Consider the following 23,418-nt stretch of genomic DNA (forward strand, 5'->3'; position numbering starts at 1 on the left):
TATATATTTTCCTACTGGGCAAAGTTGGGCATTTCAGCTAGTAAAAAATATACTTGTGCATACAAGAGAAACAAACACCAAGCACATGAGATAACAAAGACATAAGGAGAAGTGGAGCAAAATCTTAAATGGAATCCAAAATCTTAAAATTGGAAGCATAAAAAGGTGTCAGGAATTGCTAAAGTGTCCAAACTTCTGTAGACTCTGTTTAACTATTTTGTGTTTGTAAAAAATGTAAATGGTAAACATGCATAACAATCTTCAGCTATTAGTCATGTTTAATTTTGTACCATGAAGAGGCTGGGTCAACTGCTGATCACTTAAGAGATTCATTCAAACTGACATATTGTGTTCACCAGGAGTGTTCAGGTTTTGCACACATTTGTATGTGACCACTGCCATTTACTTCACAAACAAAAGAGAAGGGAAAAAACAAACCGGCCTCATCTTTAATGACTATTCATTTTAAAATTTTAGCCTTCAAAGGCCAAATTTTAGTTTCAGCCAGTCACAGCAAATGGCCTGACTTAAATTTGTCCCACTGCTGGTGTCATCCTCATATTAGAAATACTAGAAAAGATTTGAAAAGAACAGGCCAATTAGTACAAAAAAGTTCACCAATTGGACCCACCTAATTTCTCCATAACATCATATATACGCCCAATCCCAGGAGTAGCCGCAAGCAGCAACCTTTCACCACCCCATTTCCTCCAAATGCCATACCATTTGCCTTTTCTCTTGTTTTTCTTCTCTTTCAGCACATTGTTCTGACCTTTAATAAAACTACCACACAATGTAGAAAATCAGGATGTCTTACCATTTCTGCCTGGGCTCCTATCGCCTCCAAGAGTGCTGAATCTTGAACAATGTTTAACATTGCACCTGAAATTAAATTTTCAAAGTTAAGCACAGCAGTTAAAAGCAACAAACTAAATTAATAATACAACAAAAGTTTGTATTTTCCAATTTTACAGTTACGTGTTTTGTTATCTGCCCCCAAGAATATTAGGAAGTGAAATTTTAACTACTTAATGCTATACAAGTCTAAGTATAACACATATAATTGTTTTGGGAACATGCTGGGCCAATCAAAAAGTAAAGGACAAACCTAAAATCATCTGGGTATTACTGGGGTCCGTTTCAGTTTGCAATGCTCCTATCAAAATATTAACCAGCCTAAGCTTTAGTGACAAAAAGGTGACGGGCTTGTCATGTGAGGAGTTTTCGTCGTTGCTGAACTTTCCTTCCAAAAGCACCTAGAGAAACAACAGATATATTAATCACAGATAAGAGATTGGGCACAAGCTATTGATACACCCCTCATACATTTGTGCGAAACAGGGTGAAAGTTAACTCAGAATTGAACATCATGCATCCTGACTTTAATGATGTAAAATGTACCCAGGTCAAAATTCTAATTATGGTCGATGCTATCAGGTACCTCCATCAGTGGGTAGCAGGCTTTGGGAATATTTTGTGCTTAGACCCCTTTGGAATAAACTTTTTTGCTTATTTATCAGACAATGTCAAGTTCACAATAATCCCTAACCTTGAAACTGCACTATTTGTTATTAATAATCAACGAGGCACTACTACCCTAAGTTCTTGTCTATAAGCCGGACTCATGTATTAGCCGGAGACCAAAAATCATACGAATTTTTAAAATAAAATCGTATCATAGATAAGCCGGACTCATGGATAAGCCGAACGTACTATAACCTATAACTAATAGAAGGGAGGGAGGTCAGTGGTCTCACTCGTGCCCATTTAATTTCTTTAAGGGGGGAGAGAGTGTGAGATATTGCCGTCTCTCTCACTCCCCGCATGGCGTGGTTGGAGCGGCCGGAGCGCGTTCTTTCTGCTCTGGGCGTCGCCGAGTCAACACGATGCGCGTAGCGGGCATTTAAATTGTGATTTTATATGTAAGCATATTTAAATATATATCGCGGATTTCTGCGGACAATGGGTCTTTTAATTTCTGGTACATGCTTCCTCAGTTGGTTTGCCCAGTTGATTTCATACAAGGGACGCTATTGGCAGATGGCTGAGAAGCTACCCCGGCTTACTGTTCTCTCTCTCTTGCGCTGACTATCTGTGATCCTGACGTATGGGGATTGAGCAGGGGGGCTGTTTGCACACCTAGACGATACGGACGCTCGTCTAAAAATGCTGAAAGATTATCTTCACGTTGCTATCTTTTGTAAAGCTGATTCCTGAAAAGACATGCTGCACAGTGCTTCGCATACTTAAAAGCTCGAAGGGCACGTATTGATTTTTGACTGAAAAACAAACTCTCCCTCTCTCTCTCTTTGTCTGCTCCTGACGGAGGGGGTGTGAGCTGCCGCCTTCAACAGCTTTGTGCCGCGGTGCTTCGCATACTTAAAAGCCAAACAGACATATTGATTTGTTTGCTTCACTGCTTTGAAGAGGAAGATATGTTTGCATTCTTTTAATTGTGAGACGGAACTGTCATCTCTGTCTTGTCATGGAGCACAGTTTAAACTTTTGAAAAAGAGACAAATGTTTGTTTGCAGTGTTTGAATAACGTTCCTGTCTCTCTACAACCTCCTGTGTTTCTGCGCAAATCTGTGACCCAAGCATGACAATATAAAAATAACCATATAAACATATGGTTTCTACTTCGCGGATATTCTTATTTCGCGGGTGGCTCTGGAACGCAACCCCCGCGATGGATGTATAAGCCGGACTTATGTATAAGCCGATATTCTATTTTTTCATTTTCACAACTTTTTTCCTTAGATAAGCCGCGGCTTATTGACAAGAACTTAGGGTACTTTATTATGAACAATAAACAATGAACAATTATGAACAATTGTGGTATTGTACATTACATTGTTAACATGTCTCCTTATCTTACTCTGGAGACTTTGCTTCTATAATCTTAACACATCCACCATAATGCAATGGGGGAAAAAATGTCTTTTTAAGCTTAAAACTAGCTACTGTATGCAACCAATCTAAGACGGGTTGAAATCTAAATAATCAACACAGACCTCAATGTTAACATTTGCAGTAAGTAGTTCTCTGTTATATGCCATTTGGTATGGAATTCATAAATGCAGTGTTAATGGTTGTGATGTGTCATCTGCTGGAATACCAAATGCAATGCATTTTATTAATACAAATGTTTATGATGCTCCATCTTTAGGAATTACAGAGACATAGAAACTAGATGGGCACACAGATAGACACTTGTCCTTGTTTAAGGTGGATTAGGAAGAAAAATTCTAAAAATAGCAGAACAGAAAATTTCACACATTCTGTACAATTTGGTTGACACTTATTAGTGCGGTCCTAAAGTACGTATGCTTAACCTCTGCTAAGATTTAGAATGAAATGTCATTGAATGATTACTTCATATTACATTTTCAGATTACTTTGCTCTCTTGAAGGGTAAGGAAGAGAATGTTGGATTTGACTGAACATCATGTAACAATGTGTGTTGTCTGTAAAAAATCGATTAACATCTTTATAAAAAAAAAAAAAAAAACTGTTAACGCAAAAGCCCAACAAAAAAAACAAGTGTATCAACCACTAATTTTTTTTTTATTATGACCTTCAATTGCAAAATTAGCTGCGTGAATTTGCAGTTACCTCTGATTTAACATTCCCAAAATGATGTGGAAGTGGAAGCATTGACAAAAGAAGAAGGATGGAGGATCTTCTTAGCTCTGTGGGGTTCACATAAGCCTTAAATTTAGAAAGCTCCCTGTAATACAGAAAAAAAAAAATAAATTTAAAGTGGCTCGGCACATATTAAGAGGAGCTTAACTGCACAACCCATACAGTAAGACGTGGAAAATCTCCAAAATGAACAACAGTTGCAACACATTATAGTACAGCATGTTATGAACAATCAACCACAAAGCAAAAGCTCATGTTGGCGCAGTCACAATGCAAATTAAATGAAAGGAACCTTTAGTAACCTTCTCTTTGCTTCTAGAAGAAATATGAGTGACTTCAAAGTCATTGAAGCGAAGGGTTCCAATTGTTCAGAATCCCACAGCCAGCCAAATGTTTCAGCAGGATGCGTTAAAAGTAAATAAACCGCAGAGTACTAGGAAAGATTGCTGAAGTTCTGAATATTACAAATGAAACGTGCATTGCATTCAGCTACATCATACAAGTCTTGCCCAGCTATCATTGTGTTGTTGCTACCTTGTTTTTTAAGTTTAAAGCACAGCATCCAGGACAGAAGTGGAGTCAGTCAGGCTTTGTAATAGTCTGGTAGTAAATCCAACAGCTGTCTTTGAAAATAGCTAAGACTCATTAAAGTGCTGCACCATGTAAAATGTTTAATTTCTCACTGCAGCAACTTGGTATAATTAGATCCACATACTTTTTCCTATTTTGTATATACACACACACACACAGTGTTCACTCACCTGTCAGGCAGAATTATTTCCAAAGATGAAATGAAGTAAGGAACAACCACATCAATTCCTTTCAAGTCAGTGCAAAAGAGAGCAGAAGAGTTCATAATGATACTGGCAAGTACAGGACGACAAATGAAGTCACTTATCTGCAGACCTTGAATTAACACCATGTAAAACCTGGAAAAGAGAAAACGGAAAGACTAGTCACACCACACATTGCAAGAGATATTACTTCATGAGCAAAACTTTGCAAGAAATAAATGATGATAACCACCATATCAAGTCAAGGTATTAGCATGAATACCGGAATTCCGTGCACAAAAAGCCCTCCGCGACATCACAACGCTGATGAATGCATTTCATTCTGACATGAAATCCCAACTGACCTAGAAATGGTGCATATGTGCCATCACGGACACACTGAGGTGCCACTGTATGGGCAGAAGCCACAGTTTCTCTTGCGCAATGTTCCTTGTGAGTGGTGCCCAAGGTGGCGGGGCCACCATGATATCACGACTCTTTAGGGTTTTGGTGAAGTTGTTTTTCTGTTTTTTTCCCCCGGAGTATTACTGCTTTTGTTGGCTTTACTGCTTTCTGTTACTTTCTTGCTATGTTTTAGGGATTCTAATTTTCTAGAACGTGTATTGATTGGTACTTTTTATGTGATTACAGTTTTTTTTATTTCAAGTTTAATAAGAACAAAAACATATTTAAGATTTGCTGGTAAACAACTAACTAAGCAACAATAAACCGACCCAATCCTCCTGAAAATGCCCTGTAAAAAGAATTCCATAAAGGATTAAAACCACTGATGCCCTAACTGACCGGCAAGAGAGGTCAGACAGACAGCAGGAGCCCGAGAGGAAAAAGGAGTAAGAAAAAGGAAACATTAAGGATTACGATTAGTGGCATGGCACGGACCCCTCACCAGCCAGCTCCGAGTCAAGTGCACAGCAGCTCGCCACTTCTTTACCTAGAAGTCACATGATCCATTGATCCATGCAGCCAAAAGTTCAAATAAGGTTAGATTAAGAAAAAGGACTCCCAGAGTTTTACAAAGAGTAAGTGAGGAGACATCCTGCAAGAGGCTATGATGAATTTAGCAGAGAGGGTACCCAGTAAAAATAACCTCTGCTGGATACAAGTAAGGGTAAGAGATCAGAAGTCCAGAAGAAGAATTTTATGAGACAAAAAGGGGAATATTGGAGAGACAATCGGAAACATTGTTCCAAAATGCAGACACTGGAGGGTAGCCCCAAAATATAAGGAGAAAAGTGCCAGGGACATTTAAAAGACAAGAGTGACAGATGATATCATGTATTGGGACTTGTTTGCAGTGAATGGCCTTCTGGGTAAGTCATTTTGTCTTTTTCTTGTTCTGTTTAACATGTTGGCCTTATTTGCTGCTTTTGCTAATAAATATTTTATTTATAAAGATTTGTTTGTTTGTCCTCCTTATACAGGCCAAGGGTTTATGATTATCCCTCTTCTTGTGGAGTTTTTATTCTTTATAGGACAATTGAGTTTATTTTTAAGGGTTTATTTCCTTTCTGGACCTGCAAAGCCTGAAGCAGGTCAATGGAAGTGGATTTACATACACTGGGGTGAAGTCTTTTTCAGGCTGGCAAAGGAGGCCTGGCTTGGCCACTGAAGCCTTTTGGAAGCCTCACAGACCACTCTGCCATTGTGCAGACTCCAGTTCATAAGAAGCTGGAATTCTAAGACTGCATATACAGTCAGTAATACTCAGAAAAATAAGGGGACATTTCTTAATCATCTTTTCACCTTAATACTCAGATTATCTGCACAAGAATGAAAGTGAACTTCACAGTCTCATTACTTGTATGGTGCATTGAATGGTGTGTGTCCAGTAGTGTAGAAGAAACGCTCATTGGGCTACTGAACTGTGAGCTGCTGAATCCTTACAGACAAGCAGCGTGTTATAAACCAATACTGTGCACAAAATCTATTAACTAATGATTGAGCACAGACATCTTTACTTCATGCCTTTGGCTGCTTTTTTTTTGTCTCTTACCACAAACCTATTCCTCTACTGAAGAGGTTAGAATGGATAACTGCCTGCCCGTATGTCAAATCGGTGTCTGAAGGAGACGTCATGTTTTCTAAAATTAACAGTTCTAAGTGGATGAAATGCAGGCTCTGGATTGTGGGCAGCAGTTGGGATCAGTTTAAATATTTTCTATTTACAGGAACAAAACAATGAGAGGCAGCCTAAAATATTACATCTCCTGCCGCAAATTGTGTTTTGCCTTTCATTGGCTCATTTTCAAGGTCAGTATGAATACCAACTTGACCCTGGCAACATCTGTCATCAGAAAATACCTTTCATTTGAAAAATAAGAATACAAATGTGAATTCTAAACAGTAATTACTGTAATAAAAGCACTATAAATAAAGTTATACTTGCAGGATGAAAAATTCAATATTAATACTATTTTACTGAGAATTATTTTAACTAACATGATATTTTAAAACAATGCAGTGGAAAATGTATTTTCAAACAGTACCAGACAGACAACATGTTTAAAATGTAACACTATGTGTTTGAAACAAAAACAACTAATGTCTTAAATATAATTTTTGTATTCCACTGTGACTAACACAGAAACTTGGCTCAATTGTATGTGAATGTGAGAATCAGTTGGAAACGTAATGACTGCTGTGAATATTTTTCTTATCATTAAGCAAAGATAAAGGCAATTAACAAAGCATATAAGATTGTTCATGAGAATTATCATTATTATTATTCATATTATTAAGAATGGGCGGCACGGTGGCGCAGTGGGTAGCGCTGCTGCCTCGCTGTTGGGAGACCTGGGGACCCAGGTTCGCTTCCCGGGTCCTCCCTGCGTGGAGTTTGCATGTTCTCCCCGTGTCTGCGTGGGTTTCCTCCGGGCGCTCCGGTTTCCTCCCACAGTCCAAAGACATGCTGGTTAGGTGGATTGGCGATTCTAAATTGGCCCTAGTGTGTGCTTGGTGTGTGGGTGTGTTTGTGTGTGTTCTGCGGTGGGTTGGCACCCTGCCCGGGATTGGTTCCTGCCTTGTGCCCTGTGTTGGCTGGGATTGGCTCCAGCAGACCCCCGTGACCCTGTGTTCGGATTCAGCGGGTTGGAAACTGGATGAATGGATATTATTAAGAATACTAAATCATATGTAATTTGTAGTGGTAGCGGAGAAAAAAATTTAAATTAATGTTTTAGTGGATAAAGTATATAACAAAGAATCAAATTCAATGGGATGCAGCAGGGACCAATTTCGGATGAAGACAAATGATGTGAAATCAAAGGAAAAAAGAAAAAAAAAAAAAAAACTCCCATAACTCCTGTCACTTAATCCATATGTCCGTTATCTATTTGTATGGTAGAAATGTCCAAATTGAGTGCAGTTTTTTCAAAAATATTATTACCAGCTACTTCTGGGAAACACAGAGATGAAGATCATGTAAGAGGACTGCTTCCTGCACAGTGAGTGTCTCACATAAGGGATGCTGATCTGGAGACTGCCCAAGAATCTTTGTTTAGACTAAACCGATAAACTATACTACTTCTGGTCCTTCACCAACTACCATATTTTTTTGTACATCAAGCTTTTACTATTTTTAAAAATGTTTCTGTTTTTTCCTTTGTTAAAATAACACTATATTGTTTTATCTTGCAGTTATAATATGTAGTGACCTAGGAAGGAACTATGACAACTTCCATCACTAGGTTTCATTTTTTACTTAAGGAAAACTAAGGTGGACCTGCTCTATTCAAATGATAGACACTTTTAAACATAAACCTGTGACACCTCTGGGCAGATCTGACCTGATCCAACTCATTCTCATCTACTAGCCTGTTACCACCAGGACTGTGAGGAAGGAGGCTGAAATGGCTCTAAATGGCTTCCGAAGGACAGCCCTTTAAACAGTGTGTCGGTCACATGGTTACAATATGCAGATTTCCAAACAAAAGCCCTGGATTACTAAGGAGCCAAAAAAAACTAATCTGAATGAGAAGAACAGATCATACAAATCAGGCGATAGAGAGTCTCTAAAGGGCAAATGGAGAATGCAGAAAAAAGGTAAGTGAAAGGAAGGAAATATACAGAGCTATAATAGAAAACAAACTCACACAGAACAACATGAAGGATGTTTGGAATGGACTGGGCATAATTAGTGATCTCAAGCAATCCAGTTCTCAGGTGGCAGAAAGAAATGTGAGCAAGGCCAAAACCCTAAACCAATTTAATAGATTGTCCATTCTTTCTCCTACCACCATCCCTACTGCATCACCAAAATGTACCATTTAAATAGCATAGCCTGTGACAAATCCACCCAGACCATCAGCGTGGGCCATCCATAACTGATGACCATATACAGACACAACTGAGGAGGCTATACACAAATAAAGTTCTATCTATTGAGGAGGGATTCACACATATAAAGTCCTATTGATGTAAGAACACCTGAACAAAAGCTTTTTTCAGTTTTAATAACACTTGCAAAGCATCAAAGTGGTTATTCATCATTGCAATGTGGCCTACTAAAATAAATTCAGTTTGGAATGGTCAGGGGTGGCTTAAGTGAGACATATGTCTCTTGATATTGCATACCTCAGCATAATGCCCATTAATTCTTTATATTCACAAGTAATCTTACCAGCATATCAAAGGCTCTCATTACACCACCCTGCACAGAGATGAATAACCACTTTACTGAGGCTTTGTAAGTGATATTAAGACCAAAAGAAGTCCTTGTTAAGGTATTATTACATAACAGTATATGATTAATAGATGCATTTTTTAGTAATTACACTAAAGTGGTACTGTTAACTTTTGTAACAACTCTAGTGAATTACGATCGTTTATATTTATATGCTTTAAAGATGGCTTTGGTCAAAGTAGGTCTACACTGTGACGAACTGCACTCAGCTATATGCAGGTTAATCCACCATAACAAAAAAAATGTGTCTGTCCGGTTGCTATGTCTCTAGCATTATAAACATCTGTAGTAATAAAATGCATCACATTTCTTATTACAACAGATGGCACATCACAAACATTTGTAGTACATTACAAAATGTATTTCAATAGATACTGAACTGCAAATATTAATGCTGACCATGGGGAGGTCTACGTTGATTAGATAGATTTCAACCAGTCTAAGACGGGTGGCACATCTAGTTTAATTATACAAGAGTTCACCCTCTCTTTTAATAATGAGGACTTTCATCGTATGAAGGGTTGCAAAAAGCCAGAAATGCACAAGAAAATGCACTCACTAAGAAAAAATCTAATACAGGCTCTTTTGTTCATATTTATTAAAAGTATGAACAAATTAAAAAGACTAGGAGAGATGTTACCCATTCCTTCACACAAACCATTCCAAATTTTCATACCCTTTAATCTCAGACCACTATGACAAAATTATTTGTTTTAGATCCTGAATTGATACTATTATGTTTTCCCCTAATACCTCATTAAAACTTAGATTTGCAGCCAAGTTTCAGCTTCTTCCTGCATGTACACAATGCTCCCATCAGCTCAATTTTATTCAGTCCCTTTGTCTGCCTCTTTTTTCCTTTACTGCTGCTTCCACTCCTCTCTTGCAAGCTCTGTCCTCTGATTCTCGACTCCGGCTCAACTAATGGAGTGAGGGAGCCCTTTTTGTAACACCCCGGATTTGCTCCATGTGCTTCGTAAATGATTTCCTGGTGTGGCGGAAGTGCCGCAGGAGCACCTGGAAGCACTCCGGGTGTGCCTGAAATTTCTTCTGGCAGCGCTTCCATTTGAGGCTCCATAATCCTCTAGGCGCCCCCTGGCAGTGGCCACGGGGCCCCAAAAGGGTTAAGCTTCTAAGCTCTGATCCCATGGCCCCGATGCTAACCAGGGCAGCTGCCCTCTCCCGGTCCTTCTAGGATCCCCAGTCGTCCGCCACAGTCTATTATCTACACACACACTGCCTTCCAGTGACTGGAAAATCCAATGCAGATAATGCATGGCGGAGCAACTTGATTTCATTTCAGCTGATCATAGAACCTCCAAACACTTGGATGTATGTTCATATTCATCATTTACTTGACTTGGAAAGTAAAACAGCCAGGTGAGCTAATGCTAACGAGAAGCATCCCCCTAACTTACCTCGAGAGATATACAGGCAGTATTTCCTCTCCAGTCTTCTTACTGCAGAATATTCTACACAGTGTACCACAGGCTTCTGCCCTTCCAGCTTCATAATTGTCTGGGAATTCATTGGCATCAAACATGGGATTTGAGACCATGGTGTCAGTGGACATCTGTGATCCTTTTCGACGGAATTCTGCAGTAGCCTGGGCTGCTAAAGCTGGAAAAAAAGGGGGAGAAAAGCATCTCTAAATCAGATATGCCAGTATCCAAAAATGGCTCATGGGACCTTTGACACAAAGATTTTGCAAAATTCTACACTGTTTAATTGAACCAAACCCTAAATATCATAATTAGGAATACAGGCTGAAGGGACCTGTTAATAAAGAACGTCCCTGATTAGGTATGTTGCACAACTGAGAAAAAAAACGTAACTTTATTTTAATTCTACATCACTGAGAATTGGCAAATAGAAAAGCTGATGCTTACGAAGATTTATGGACCATAAGATGTTGAGTGCTAACAATCGAACTTCCCAGGAGAAACTGGCAGAAACCTTCAGAAATAATGACAGTGAATGTGCTTCTACCAACTTCCATTTACACTGAGTCACTGAACACTGATAAATGCAGGCACTTCATCAGCTAACTCAGCCTCCGTCCCCTGAATGTACAGATAACTACTAAAACAGAACAGGGAGACAGCGTTCTATGTGCTGGGAGGTGTATGCAGACTTTGTACCACATGTTAGTTTACTCCTGCTTTTTTGAAGCTTCTTCTAATCACTAATTAACCAAATGATCTGGTCTTGCTTTCAAACTTCTTTTTAATCAGAGGAAACTAGAAGTTAAAATTGTTAAAGTGATTTGGCAGTGATCAGCCTAGCAATCAACTTGGGGTGTGTCAGCAGTCTGTTTCTCTTATTTAATTATCCAGCCAAAAAATAAACAAATAATACAAATGATGTTCATGGTTGGGGTGGGTGTTTGGATGAGGTCTTGTTACTATCAATTTTTATTTCATTTAAAAAGGAGTTTAAATACATTTTTAATTTAAAACCTGTATAGATAGATAGATAGATAGATAGATACTAAATTACTTTATTACCAATTGCAGCAGACTGAATATGAAAAAGCAAAAGGTACTATTTTCTATTTAAAGAAACAGTGTGTTTTTATTTAGATCGTGAAAAATATTTAAATGAACAGTATACGTCAAATGTTGGCCTATTAAAAAAAGTGAACTGAAGAATATAAATTGTAACTGCTTATATATATATATATATATATATATATATATATATATATATATATATATATATATATATATACACATACATATATATATATATATATATATATATACACACACACACAAAGTGCATCCGGAAAGTATTCACAGCGCATCAGTTTTTCCACATTTTGTTATGTTACAGCCTTATTCCAAAATGGATTAAATTCATTTTTTTCCTCAGAATTCTACACACAACACCCCATAATGAGAACGTGAAAAAAGTTTACTTGAGGTTTTTGCAAATTTATTAAAAATAAAACAATTGGCACACAGCCAAGATATCAAAGGAGTGGCTTCAGGACAACTCTGTGAATGTCCTTGAGTGGCCCAGCCAGAGCCCAGACTTGAATCCCATTGAACATCTCTGGAGAGATCTTAAAATGGCTGTGCACCGACGCTTCCCATCCAACCTGATGGAGCTTGAGAGGTGCTGCAAAGAGGAATGGGCGAAACTGGCCAAGGATAGGTGTGCCAAGCTTGTGGCATCATATTCAAAAAGACTTGAGGCTGTAATTGGTGGCAAAGGTGCATCAACAAAGTATTGAGCAAAGGCTGTGAATACTTATGTACATGTGCTTCTCAGTTTTTTTATTTTTAATAAAAAACCTCAAGTAAACTTTTTTCACGTTGTCATTATGGGGTGTTGTGTGTAGAATTCTGAGGAAAAAAATGAATTTAATCCATTTTGGAATAAGGCTGTAACATAACAAAATGTGAATAACGTGATGTGCTGTGAATACTTTCTGGATGCACTGTATTATATATATATATATATATATATATATATATATATATATAAATAAAAGTTAATGCATGCATGCATGCATGTATGTATGTATGTATGTATGTATGTTCCAGCATCACTTCTGAACACCTGGAGCGATATTCATGAAATATGTTTGTATATGTTTCTCATTGGTCGACTAAAAATACCGTAGGGTGAAATCAACCCTAACTCACCCCCTTTCTGGATAGGGTTGGGGAGTGATCTTGCGCTATTGTATGCATGTTATCATCCAGCTGACACTCGGAACGACCACCAGAGGGCGAACTGGCAGTGACTGCCAGCATTCTTTATGTTTGAGCCCCACCACACCGGCCGCCTGTTGCTTTTGAAATTAATTAGAGTTGGCTGGTTCTGAGCGTCAAATGGGTGATAACATACATACAAGACCGCAAGACAAGCACAACAGTGAGTCTTCATTGTTTGTTAATTTTTTTTTGTTTTTAAAGTTGTGTTTTTTTAATTACATATTTTTTTTTTTGAGAAAAAACACTTCATTTTCCTCCCAGGCAACGCTGGGTATTTCAGCTAGTTACTTATAAATATCGTGCCCCAGATGTGGAAGATGAGTCTGACAAAGCAGCGGCAAAGGAAATCAACTGGGCAAAGGCACCGGCGACTGTGTTTGAAGTGTGTCAGCAGATTGCTCCTATCTGAGAATTTAACAGTTATCTTTCAAAGAAATGCTGGCTAATAGCATCTTTTAGCTTTTCTGTTTTTCCTTCATTGCTTATTCTGAAAACAAAATGAGTCCGAACCATAGAAGTTACGTCCAGCCACAGAATACTTTCAATCTTCAACACTACTCCTTTTAATTATTCTTAACCTAAAATTCACTAACAAGGCAGCATCTTTATCCCAAGGCAGTTGTTCCAATAAAAAGAATGAAAACTGACTAGGGCAGAAACTGTCCAATTATTTCTAGGAAGAGCAACATCCAATGAAAATGATCCTTAAAACTTTGGAAAGTTTGCAGAGTATGTGGGTTCAAATTTGCTCGTCCTGATTGGTCCATCCAGGTAGCTTTGGTGACACAGATATGTTGCTGTAGTGTTCCTTATACATTTATTTTTTTATATGCCTACTCATTTTTGAAATTTACATTTTAACTGCTTCAGCCAGATTTCCTTCTACCAATGGATATTTTCCAGTACCCCGTCCCCCAAAAAAACAACTTGGCAAGTCAGGTTAGAAAGAAAAAGGGCCATGTCTTTGTGGTGAGACAGTCAAACCTCCACAAGGCCTACTAACTTGTATTTTATATAGCAAATCTACTTAGTGAACAACACCACTTAATGACAGTTTACAAGCACACAGCTAAAACACATGTGTTTGCTTGTATGGATTTTATTTATGTTAGCATCTGTCAGGTTAAGTGACTTGTGCATAGTGACAAATCACATAATAGTGACAACTGGACCACGACCTTGTGGTTAAATGTCCATTGCCTTGGCAACATGAGAAGACTGTCTGAAAATGAACATTGTCTCTAGTTTTACATGTTGTGAGCAGGTTTAGTTGCACGCAGTGGGAGTGCTATGGTATCACATGTAGTCTTTAATTTTAAAAATGTATGCACTATCACCAGACTCTGTCAATCTTTAATACTTTAGATCTAGTAGCAGCTGCTTAAGGACTGTGTGTGTCTCTAAGAAAAGCCATCCTACATTCCTCTTTCAATTAGTGCCAGGCAGATGCAAAAATAACCACAAACTGCCCTTTGTTCATCCTTGGGATGGCAGCATTCTCTTGTTTACAGCTGTGACAGTGTGCCTCAAAAATAGTGCAAAGTTAGGACGGGTGGACTTGGGCATGGATATGGCCAATGGTGCAATGTGACAGTATGACCAAACGTCCCAAATATATACCATGCTCTCCTTCACACTTCATGGTAGATGAGAATTGTATGGATTACCTTTTCTCAGATGAACACTGATGGCGAAGTGTACCAAATCCCCACACCTGCGCTTACTGTAGGATTGAATATGTACTATCAAGGTCAAAATATCTAAACCACCACCAGAATTAAATTTAGGGGGATTGTGGAAGTGGTAAAAGTGAATGCCTCCAAGTTCCACCCCAATTCCTTTCTCTCAGCCAAAGCTACAACAGCACAGTTCAGCATCAGTAAGAATAGAGTGTGTCGAGAAGAAATAGTGAATAAGACTGCTCTGAGAGTACAGAGTGAGCAAGTGGAGCTCCCCACCACAGCCCAGGCTGAAACTGTGATGGGTGACCAGGTCAGCTCAGACAAAACATTACAGAGGTGGGCTAGTGTGGTGTGCTCCACTCAGTACTGAGTCACATCACCCTCTCATATAACGTGCTATGAATGAATGTAAATTAAAACTGAACACACTCTATAAACTTTGTCTGTGCTCATGGCCTTGTGTGTCTTGTATCAAGATTCTAGAGTTAACGTCATTTCATCTCTCTCTATGCACTAATATATGGCCGAACTTCCAAATATATATACTGTATATACATATATATACTGTATATACATATACATATATATATACTGTATATAAATATACATATATATATACTGTATATACATATACAGTCATATGAAAGTTTGGGAACCCCTCTTAATTCTTTGGATTTTTCTTTCTCATTGGCTGAACTTCCTTTTAATATCTGACATGCCTTATGGTAACAGTAGCATTTCAGCAGTGACATTACGTTTATTGGATTAACAGAAAATATGCAATATGCATCATAACAAAATTAGACCGGTGCATAAATTTGGGCACCCCGACAGAGATATGACATCAATACTTAGTTGAGCCTCCTTTCCAAATCTAACAGCCTCTAGACGCTGTCCTCCTATAGCCTTTGATGAGTGTCTGGATTCTGGATGGAGGTATTGTTGACCATTCTTCCATATAAAATCTCTCCACTTCAGTTCAATTTGATGGAGAGCCTACTTCAAATCATCCCATAGATTTTCGATGATATTCAAGTCAGGGGACTGAGACGACCATTCCAGAACATTGTACTTCTCCCTCTGCATGAGTTTTGGCTCATTGTCTTGTTGGAATATCCAACCCCTGCATAAGTAACTTCAACTTTGTGACTGACACTTGAACATTATCCTGAAGAATTTGTTGATATTGGGTTGAATTCATCCGACCCTCAACTTTAACAAGGGCCCCAGTCCCTGAACTAGCCACACAGCATGATGGAACCTCCACCAAATTTGACAGTAGGTAGCAGGTGTTTTTCATGGAGTGTGGTGTTCTTCTTCCGCCATGCAAAGTGCTTTTTGTTCTGACCAAATAACTCCATTTTTGTCTCATCAGTCCAAAGCACTTTGTTCTAAAATTAATATGGCTTGTCTAAATGAGTATTGGCATACAACAAGCGACTCTGTTTGAAACAAAGGCATGAAAAAGGGCGAGATGTGCTCCTCTCCGCTTTCCCAGTTCTGTCTCATGTGCACTAGCATGCAACGACACAAAAAGGGGCACAACTGCCTCCAGTACTCTTGCTCTTTCAGACTCATCATTGTGCACTGTGGTACTACAAAGAATGACCTGCTGTCCTTCGACATAATCACTCCATCTGACCCACTGCAGTCTTAGAGGAAATGGGACGTATGCCTCCAATTTTCAATTGTGTAGCTCTTGCCAGAGTGACTTATTTTTGTGAAACTGTGCTCTGTCCTAACTCTGGCTGTATTGGACTTACACAAGGCGCTATGACTGCCTCTGCTTAAGTGAGGAGACTGAGTTGCCCACAAAACAACATTATTGTACACAAGTGCACTGTGTTTCAAACCACTGTTGTATATGCATATTGTACATGGTGCAAGACAGATACATAGGACTCTCAGACTGAGAGAATGGATACACCCAAATCTGTTACAATGTAGACGTATCATAAGGGGGTATACAGGAATATATCCTTGCACAAGACAGGGTTCAATTACATTCAGAAACATAATTTAAGCAGCTCCTGTACCACTCCACTCCAAACCCCTGTCATTACTGTGACTGCATTTATTTGCACTTGTGAACACATAACCTTAATGATGTTGATTCAGCATGCAATAGCTGTGTGTTAAAAAAATTATATGGAAACAACTTCAGTATTAAAGTGATATCTCTCTCACCATTAATTGAGGATTCTCTCTCTCTAATGCAGGGGTCCCCAATCACGGTCCTGGAGGGCCGCAGTGGCTGCAGGTGTTTGCTCCAACCCAGTTGCTTAATAAGAAGCGCTTATTGTTCAAGTAACATTTCTGCTTCACTTTAGTTGTCTCGCTCTTTAAGATTTTGAAGCCTTATCGCTTATTTTAGTCTTAAACAGCTGTATTCTTGGTTTTTAATTGCTCCTAATTAGCAATAACATGCAAATGACAAAAGAGACCAGCATTTCTCCATTAAGCTTGTTACAATTTACACCTGTGTGCATTCATCATGCACTATTGGGTTTAATTAAATACTTGGAAGGAAAGTGAAGAGAATTAAGTGAAGGACTGAGAATTAAGTCATCCATTTTAGCCTTCAAATCATTTGGATGATATCCTTAGAAAGGGGACAACAATCTAGGATATGAGAATTACCTGACACAGCAGAGTTAAAGCACCAACCAGCCATGAAATGAAATTATTGGCAAGAATTGCCTTCTAATTAAGCAACCGGGTTAGAACAAAAACCTGCAGCCACTGTGGCCCTCCAGGACTGTGATTGAGGACCCCTGCTCTAATGGGATGAATTATTACTGCACTTCTTAGCAAGACAGACAAACCACCTTCATCTTGTGCTTCCTCGAACATAACACCTATTACTGAACACTGACATAGCTTGAACTAAACTGAAAACCGGAATGTCCGGGCTAGTTTTTCTTTAATGGCTGTGTAAGTTGTGGACACCGGAGACCAAGGGAAGAAAACTTCTGCAATGGCGACAGGCGAGTGTGTTTCTACATTTCACACACGGGGCAGCCAGTCATACTCACACATACTGTAGGTGTTCTTGTAATGCACGTGTTCGTGTATTTGTGCATATTTAGTGGGTTCAGAACATATTTAGATTCCTTCACCTTTTTCACACTTTTCTGTATTGTAGCCTTGAGCTAAAATCATTTAAATTATTTTTTCTCCTCAGCAAGCAACACTCAATACACCAGAATGAGAAAACAAAATAAGGTTTTAGAAATGTTTGCAAAGTTATTAAAAATAAAAAACTAAATAATCACATCGACACAAGTACTCAGACCCTTTGCTATGACACTTGAAATCTGACTACGGTGCATCCCATTTCTATTGATCATCATTGATAGGTTTCTACTTCTTGTCTGGATTGATCAGAAAAGGTACACACCTGTCTACAGAAGGCCCCACAGTTGAGCAAAACCAAGCCACGAGGTCAAAGGAATTACCTGCAAAGCTTAAAGACAGGATTTGGTCAAAGCACAGATTTTGGGGTACAAAAAAAAATTCCTGCTACACTGAAGGTTCCTAAGAACACAGTCACCTCAATAATTCTTAAACAGGTGAACTTTGGAACAGCCACAACTTCTCTATTACCTGGTCACCAGGCCAAACTGAGCAGTCAGAGGAGAATGTCCATGGTAAGAGACATGACCAAGAACCTTATGGAGACTCTGTCTGGGCTGCGGAGAACCTGTGTGGATGTGGGAAGGACAATCACCACTGCAACACTCCTTTGATCTGGACTTTATGACAGAGTGGTGAGACTGAAGCCTCTCTTCAGTAAAAAAAAAATATATATAGAAACCCACTTGGAGTTTGCAAAAATGGCATTTAAAGGCAAGAAAAATGATCCTTTGGCCTAATGAAACCAAGATTAGCGTCACATCTGGAGGAAACCAGGCACTGCTTGTCACCTGTTCAATACCATTCCAACAGTGAAGCATGAAGGATAGCAGCATTCAGTGGGGTGGTTTTTCAGCAGCAGCAGGGACCGGGAGACTAGTCAGGTTTGAGAAAAGGCTGAATGGAGCAAAGTACAGAGATACCCTTAATGAAAATTTGCTCTTAGAGTGCTCTGGACCTCAGGGCCCTTGAGTTCTGAGGCAGAGCTTGGACTTGAATCCAAACATCTATGGAGAGACTTGAAAATAGCTGTCCTCTGGTGCCCTCCACAGAGCCTGACAGAGCGTGAAGGGATCTGCAGAGAAGAAATGGCAGAAAATCCCCAAGTGCAGGTGCATGAAGCTTGCTGCGTCAGACCCAAGACGACTGCAGGTTGGAATCACTGAAAAAGGAGCTTCAACCTAGTACTGAGTAAAAGGTCTGAATACTTGTGTCAATTTGATATTTCATTTTTTTAATAAATTTGCAAAAAATTCTAAAATCCTGTTTTTGCTTTGTTATTCTGGGGAAATTCTGTGTTCCTTGATGTGGGGTAAAATGTAATTGATTTTAGCACAAGGCTGCAACATAGCAAAATGTGAAAAGAGTGAAGGTGTCTGAATACTTTCTGAACTCCACTGTGTAAATATAATTTAAGATAAAATAATTAAATGTGTACATTGTATTTACTTTAGCATACCACATTTGTTTCTTTCGATGCATGTTTAGCGTGTGTGTGTGGTCAAGTGTGTGCTTCGGGGGCAGCTTAAGGGCTCTAGTAATGGTAACACCCTGCCGTTTCAGAGGTTGAGGCTATGTACTAACATCTCTTCTTGTCCTCCCCTCGGCAGACCGGAGACTAACTGACGTCACCTCTGGTATCCGTCCACCTGGACCCACCTTTTCCTGCTGGAAATCCTCAAAGCTGGAAGATCCGCCATCTTAGAGCAGTGAAAATGCAGACTTGCATCCGAAGAGACGTTTTTCCTCAATGCCGTTTGTTTTGCGTGTTTGTTTTCATTTGTGTTATAAGGATTTGCCTTTCAAACCTTTATGCTATCAACAGTGTCTTTTTGCTATGTTACTGTTACTATTCTGACAAGTCATGCAAGAATTTCATTGTACTTTGTACACAAGACAATAAACTTGAAGGTAACCTGTCAGTTTGGTCGAGTCACTCAACCATAAAGTGAATATTGGTGTCAAGCAGTAACCTTCACTAGGAGGGCAATTGGCCATTAAACACAGCATTACTTTTCTTTTTTTTTTTGTTGGCTGTGCAAGCAGTAAATGAGAAGCCAACAGCATTAGGCCTAACTGGTCAGCACAAAAAAAATCAAACTGGTTGTTTTAAATGGATCATAATCCTATAGTGGTAACAGGACTGGCACAACATCTACAATGTCCATAGACTCACTGAGCTGGCAGGGAAGCAAATCAACATAATGAATAGCCCCAATTTCCCTCCCACCTTCAAAATTCTTCTGCACAGTTTCTTTGTGCTTCCTGCATTCAGATGGCGTAGATAAAGTAATACCTCAGCCGTTTCTAACGTGCAAACACTTAATGCCTGAAGGATTACAGCAAAGTCTCTCTGTCACTTCCCATGAGCCTTTTCATAAACATTTTGCTAGACAGACATCCACTTCATGCATTAGGAAAAACACACAAAATTAAACAAACTGGGGGAAAGACAACTTTAAATTAAATAATTACAAAGAAAAATAAAAACATGATTAGTGCAGTCTTGGGATTTATGGTTTGATCACATACTAGAAGCAATCTTTCCCATTCAAAAACAGAGGAAGGAAGTGGAGTCTCTTTCCTCAGAAACAGTGCAACAGTAACAAAGACTAGATGACAGCAATGATAAAAATTAAAAGAGGAAAAATGAAGGGGAGGGGGTGATGACAAATGATAAGAAACTGACTGCGTTGAAAGAGAAGCTACTGTTCCTACTTACAAGATTTATAAGAAAGAAGAATTTGGATAAAAGATGCTGCAAGATAACAGAAATAAAAATGGAAACAAATCAAAGGAGAGCAGTAGTTATAAATATCTTTAAAAGATTTTGTTTCACTATGCAAAAGAAAAAAGCAGCTGTCTTTCAGCTTTTAGATTAATTAGATCAGTGTTATGGGGGGGGGGGGGGGAGCAGGATGTCTAACCACACACAAAGGTTGGCAGTCAGGTTAGAACAGCTGGGACAAGGACACCATTTCCATGCAGAAATGTGAACAGTGAAGAAGAGAAACACACAGTAGGCTGCTATTGGCATTTACGCCTTGCTTGGACAGAGTTACCTTATTAACCCCTTCAGCTCAGACATCTATGTTTTTTTAGTCTGGCTTCCCTATGCCTCTTTCTCATGTCACACTTTGCCTTTTCCCCATCTCCTCATTAAGCTTAGTAGATAGGAATTTTAAGTAAAATGGTAAAAAGTGGGCAGACTCTTGGGATAACTTGAAACCACAAAACAAAGCACATGACGTGTTACATTATTTGTACAGAGGAAGACGTATATGCATTAGGGCTGTCAGATCGAGTGACGCTATCTGAGTGTAGTTTGAATTTGTGTATACAACAAAAAGGCAAAAACTGACACTTGAATGTAGACGAATGGTTGTTCGTTTTACCTCAGGCTGCTTTCAGATTTGTTTTGATACGGACACACTACACACTATTGCAGTGTTTTTGCACATCACCTCAAAGAACAGCCTACTTGTGTTTTTGAATGGCTAGCATGTATGTTATTGACTAAAATGAACAGGCTTCTGCTTCTAAAACACAGCCCTGCACAGCACACTTGGATGTTTCTACTTCACTGATACACAGTTCCAGTAATAATTCTCCAGCATCTGGAAAGTCACTTGTGATGGATGGCCGGCTAAATATTCCAGCCCACACCTCCAGGCCGCCAGGTGGAGCTCTCCCGACAGCATGGAGGTTCCCCGAATTCCAGCAGGGCCTCATGGACCTTGTAGTTTGTATGTGCAGCCCTGCTGGATACCATGGGGGCCACCGGGAGTCGCTGTAGGGAGGCTGTCAGACTGTTATGTGCCCTATAACCTGGAAGTACATCCTGGTCACATGAACAGGAGAAATGACGTACTTCCAGGTTGAAGAAAAGGACTTTGACTCTGACCCGGAATTAATGAGGACTTGTGGATTGTTGGACAGTAACCACTTCCGGGTCAGGGGGGTATAAAAGGACTGTGGGAAAGCCCAGACACTGAGCTGAGCTGGGAGGAAGGCTGGCGAAGTGTCTGGGAGAAGAGGATTGGTATTTGTAGAGAGTATTGATTATTGTACGTGTAGTGTGGAGTGGAGGGTGCTTTGTGCACGTAATTATTATAAAATAAATAAGTCTTGGACTTTTACCTGGTGTTTGGCGTGGTACCTGAGGGTTCAAGAGGTCGATAATAGCCTCTACTGCTACACACTCTTCATTGGAAATGCATGAATTACTGCCGTTTTATGTTAGGACTGTCAAGTATCCGTGACGGCAAGCAAAACCTACCTTCCTTTGCTCATTAAAGATGATGGAAAAATGCCGCCACTTTACTGAGTGTCTTACCTTAAGAAATCCCCATTTTGAAGGGTCTTAAAGAACATTTTGAGTATCGACAGTGCTAATTTTAGTTACTTCAGATGCAGTTTGCTTCTTAGTTGACTTAAGCCACAATCCTTATAATAAAAATAATAATAAGGCTTAAAGAAAAAAAATATGTTAAGGTCATGTGTACTATATTTTTGCTTCAATTGTATATAGAAAAAGAGAGACTGCATTTAGTTTAGTTCTGTACATTACTCTGTGAGCACTTGCTCTTGCCAATGGCACTGATCTGGTATATCACCCACCAGTGCCATTCTTTTTTCTTTTGTAATATAATAGAACTTTTTGTCGAGTCTGATTATGTGCATTACATTAAGGTTTTGTTCTGTATTGCTCACTTGATAGTTTGTTTTTAATAATCACTAAAACTCATTTTATAGATTTTATTTTTTTTGTAAGTAGCTTTGAAGAAAGATGGGTCTGGCAAATAAATTACACTAATGTGGAAATGCAGTGCCCTCCAAAATGTGTGGGACAGACATGTTTTTCCTTGATTCTCTCTCTGCTTCACAATTTAAAATGACAAATTAAACAACTCAGACATCGTGATTAAAGTGCACATTGCAGACTTTCATTTAAGGGGATTTGCGGACATTTCGGTCACAAAAAACTTTTTCTACTTTGTCCCCCCCATTTCAGGGCACCACAATGTTTGGAACAATTGGTGTCCCAGGTGTTTGTGATTCCTCAGGCGGGTTTCATTGCTTCATAAGATATTGGCTTGCTTCTACCCTTTGGGGTCTGTAGTTGCCATTGACAAGTATTAGGAGGACTGTGAAATTCTCGTTCACGACAAATTCATTGTGCTCCTGTTTTAAGCTATTAATTTCTGCTTATTCCAACTTCTTTCAATAGCTGCTTTACAAATACATCTACCCTCCTTCTAATTATATTTCATGACAGTCCTAGACTAAGTAATAAAGATCCTGAAATCTGCAGAAATTCTGCAATTCCCAGAATCACAAATGTCTTTGCTTTGTCTACAACAAAAGGCCACTGAATGACAGAAGTCAAGCACATGAAGTGTTTAACGGCCAACTCTTTTATTGCTTTAAAAGAAAACTTCACTTTATTAGCAATGAAAGTGGATAGCACTCAGTTGGGCCTGGTAAAAAATAATTGACATGTGGGATTGCATGTAAAAGCAAGCAACTAGTTGTGAACTGAAGTCTCTTATGATTGGTTTATTCAAACAACAAGTTTTATTTGCTTCTCTTTGACGCTTAGCAGCATTGCTGGCTCATCAGGGAATCACACCACAATCCTTCTCAGTGCCCAGCTGCGAACTTGCAATGTCTGGAATACAAAGGACATCAGAAGCAACTCCTTTAATGCGGAGCGATAGGAGGTTGGCCACCGGCAGTGATCACATTGCAAATGT

At 39.1% G+C, this 23,418-nt stretch overlaps 1 protein-coding gene across 13 annotated transcripts in view; it reads right to left on the reverse strand.

Moving 5' to 3' along the window:
* ralgapb (Ral GTPase activating protein non-catalytic subunit beta) overlaps nucleotides 1–23,418 on the reverse strand; it is a 113,649-nt gene that overhangs the window by 41,332 nt on the left and 48,899 nt on the right. For 8 of the 13 annotated variants that reach the window (XM_051932624.1, XM_051932626.1, XM_051932629.1 and 5 more), the window contains exons 10-15: nucleotides 20,385–20,420; nucleotides 10,539–10,740; nucleotides 4,407–4,574; nucleotides 3,616–3,730; nucleotides 1,109–1,256; nucleotides 818–882 (exon numbers count right to left, since the gene is read on the reverse strand). In XM_051932624.1, the coding sequence (XP_051788584.1) occupies nucleotides 818–882; nucleotides 1,109–1,256; nucleotides 3,616–3,730; nucleotides 4,407–4,574; nucleotides 10,539–10,740; nucleotides 20,385–20,420 (734 nt within the window). The remainder of the gene's footprint in view (nucleotides 1–817; nucleotides 883–1,108; nucleotides 1,257–3,615; nucleotides 3,731–4,406; nucleotides 4,575–10,538; nucleotides 10,741–20,384; nucleotides 20,421–23,418) is intronic. The other 5 variants (XM_051932634.1, XM_051932631.1, XM_051932633.1 and 2 more) reach the window with 1 other exon arrangement.

This window comes from Erpetoichthys calabaricus, chromosome 10 (assembly GCF_900747795.2).
Source record: "Erpetoichthys calabaricus chromosome 10, fErpCal1.3, whole genome shotgun sequence".
Lineage (NCBI taxonomy): Eukaryota > Metazoa > Chordata > Cladistia > Polypteriformes > Polypteridae > Erpetoichthys > Erpetoichthys calabaricus.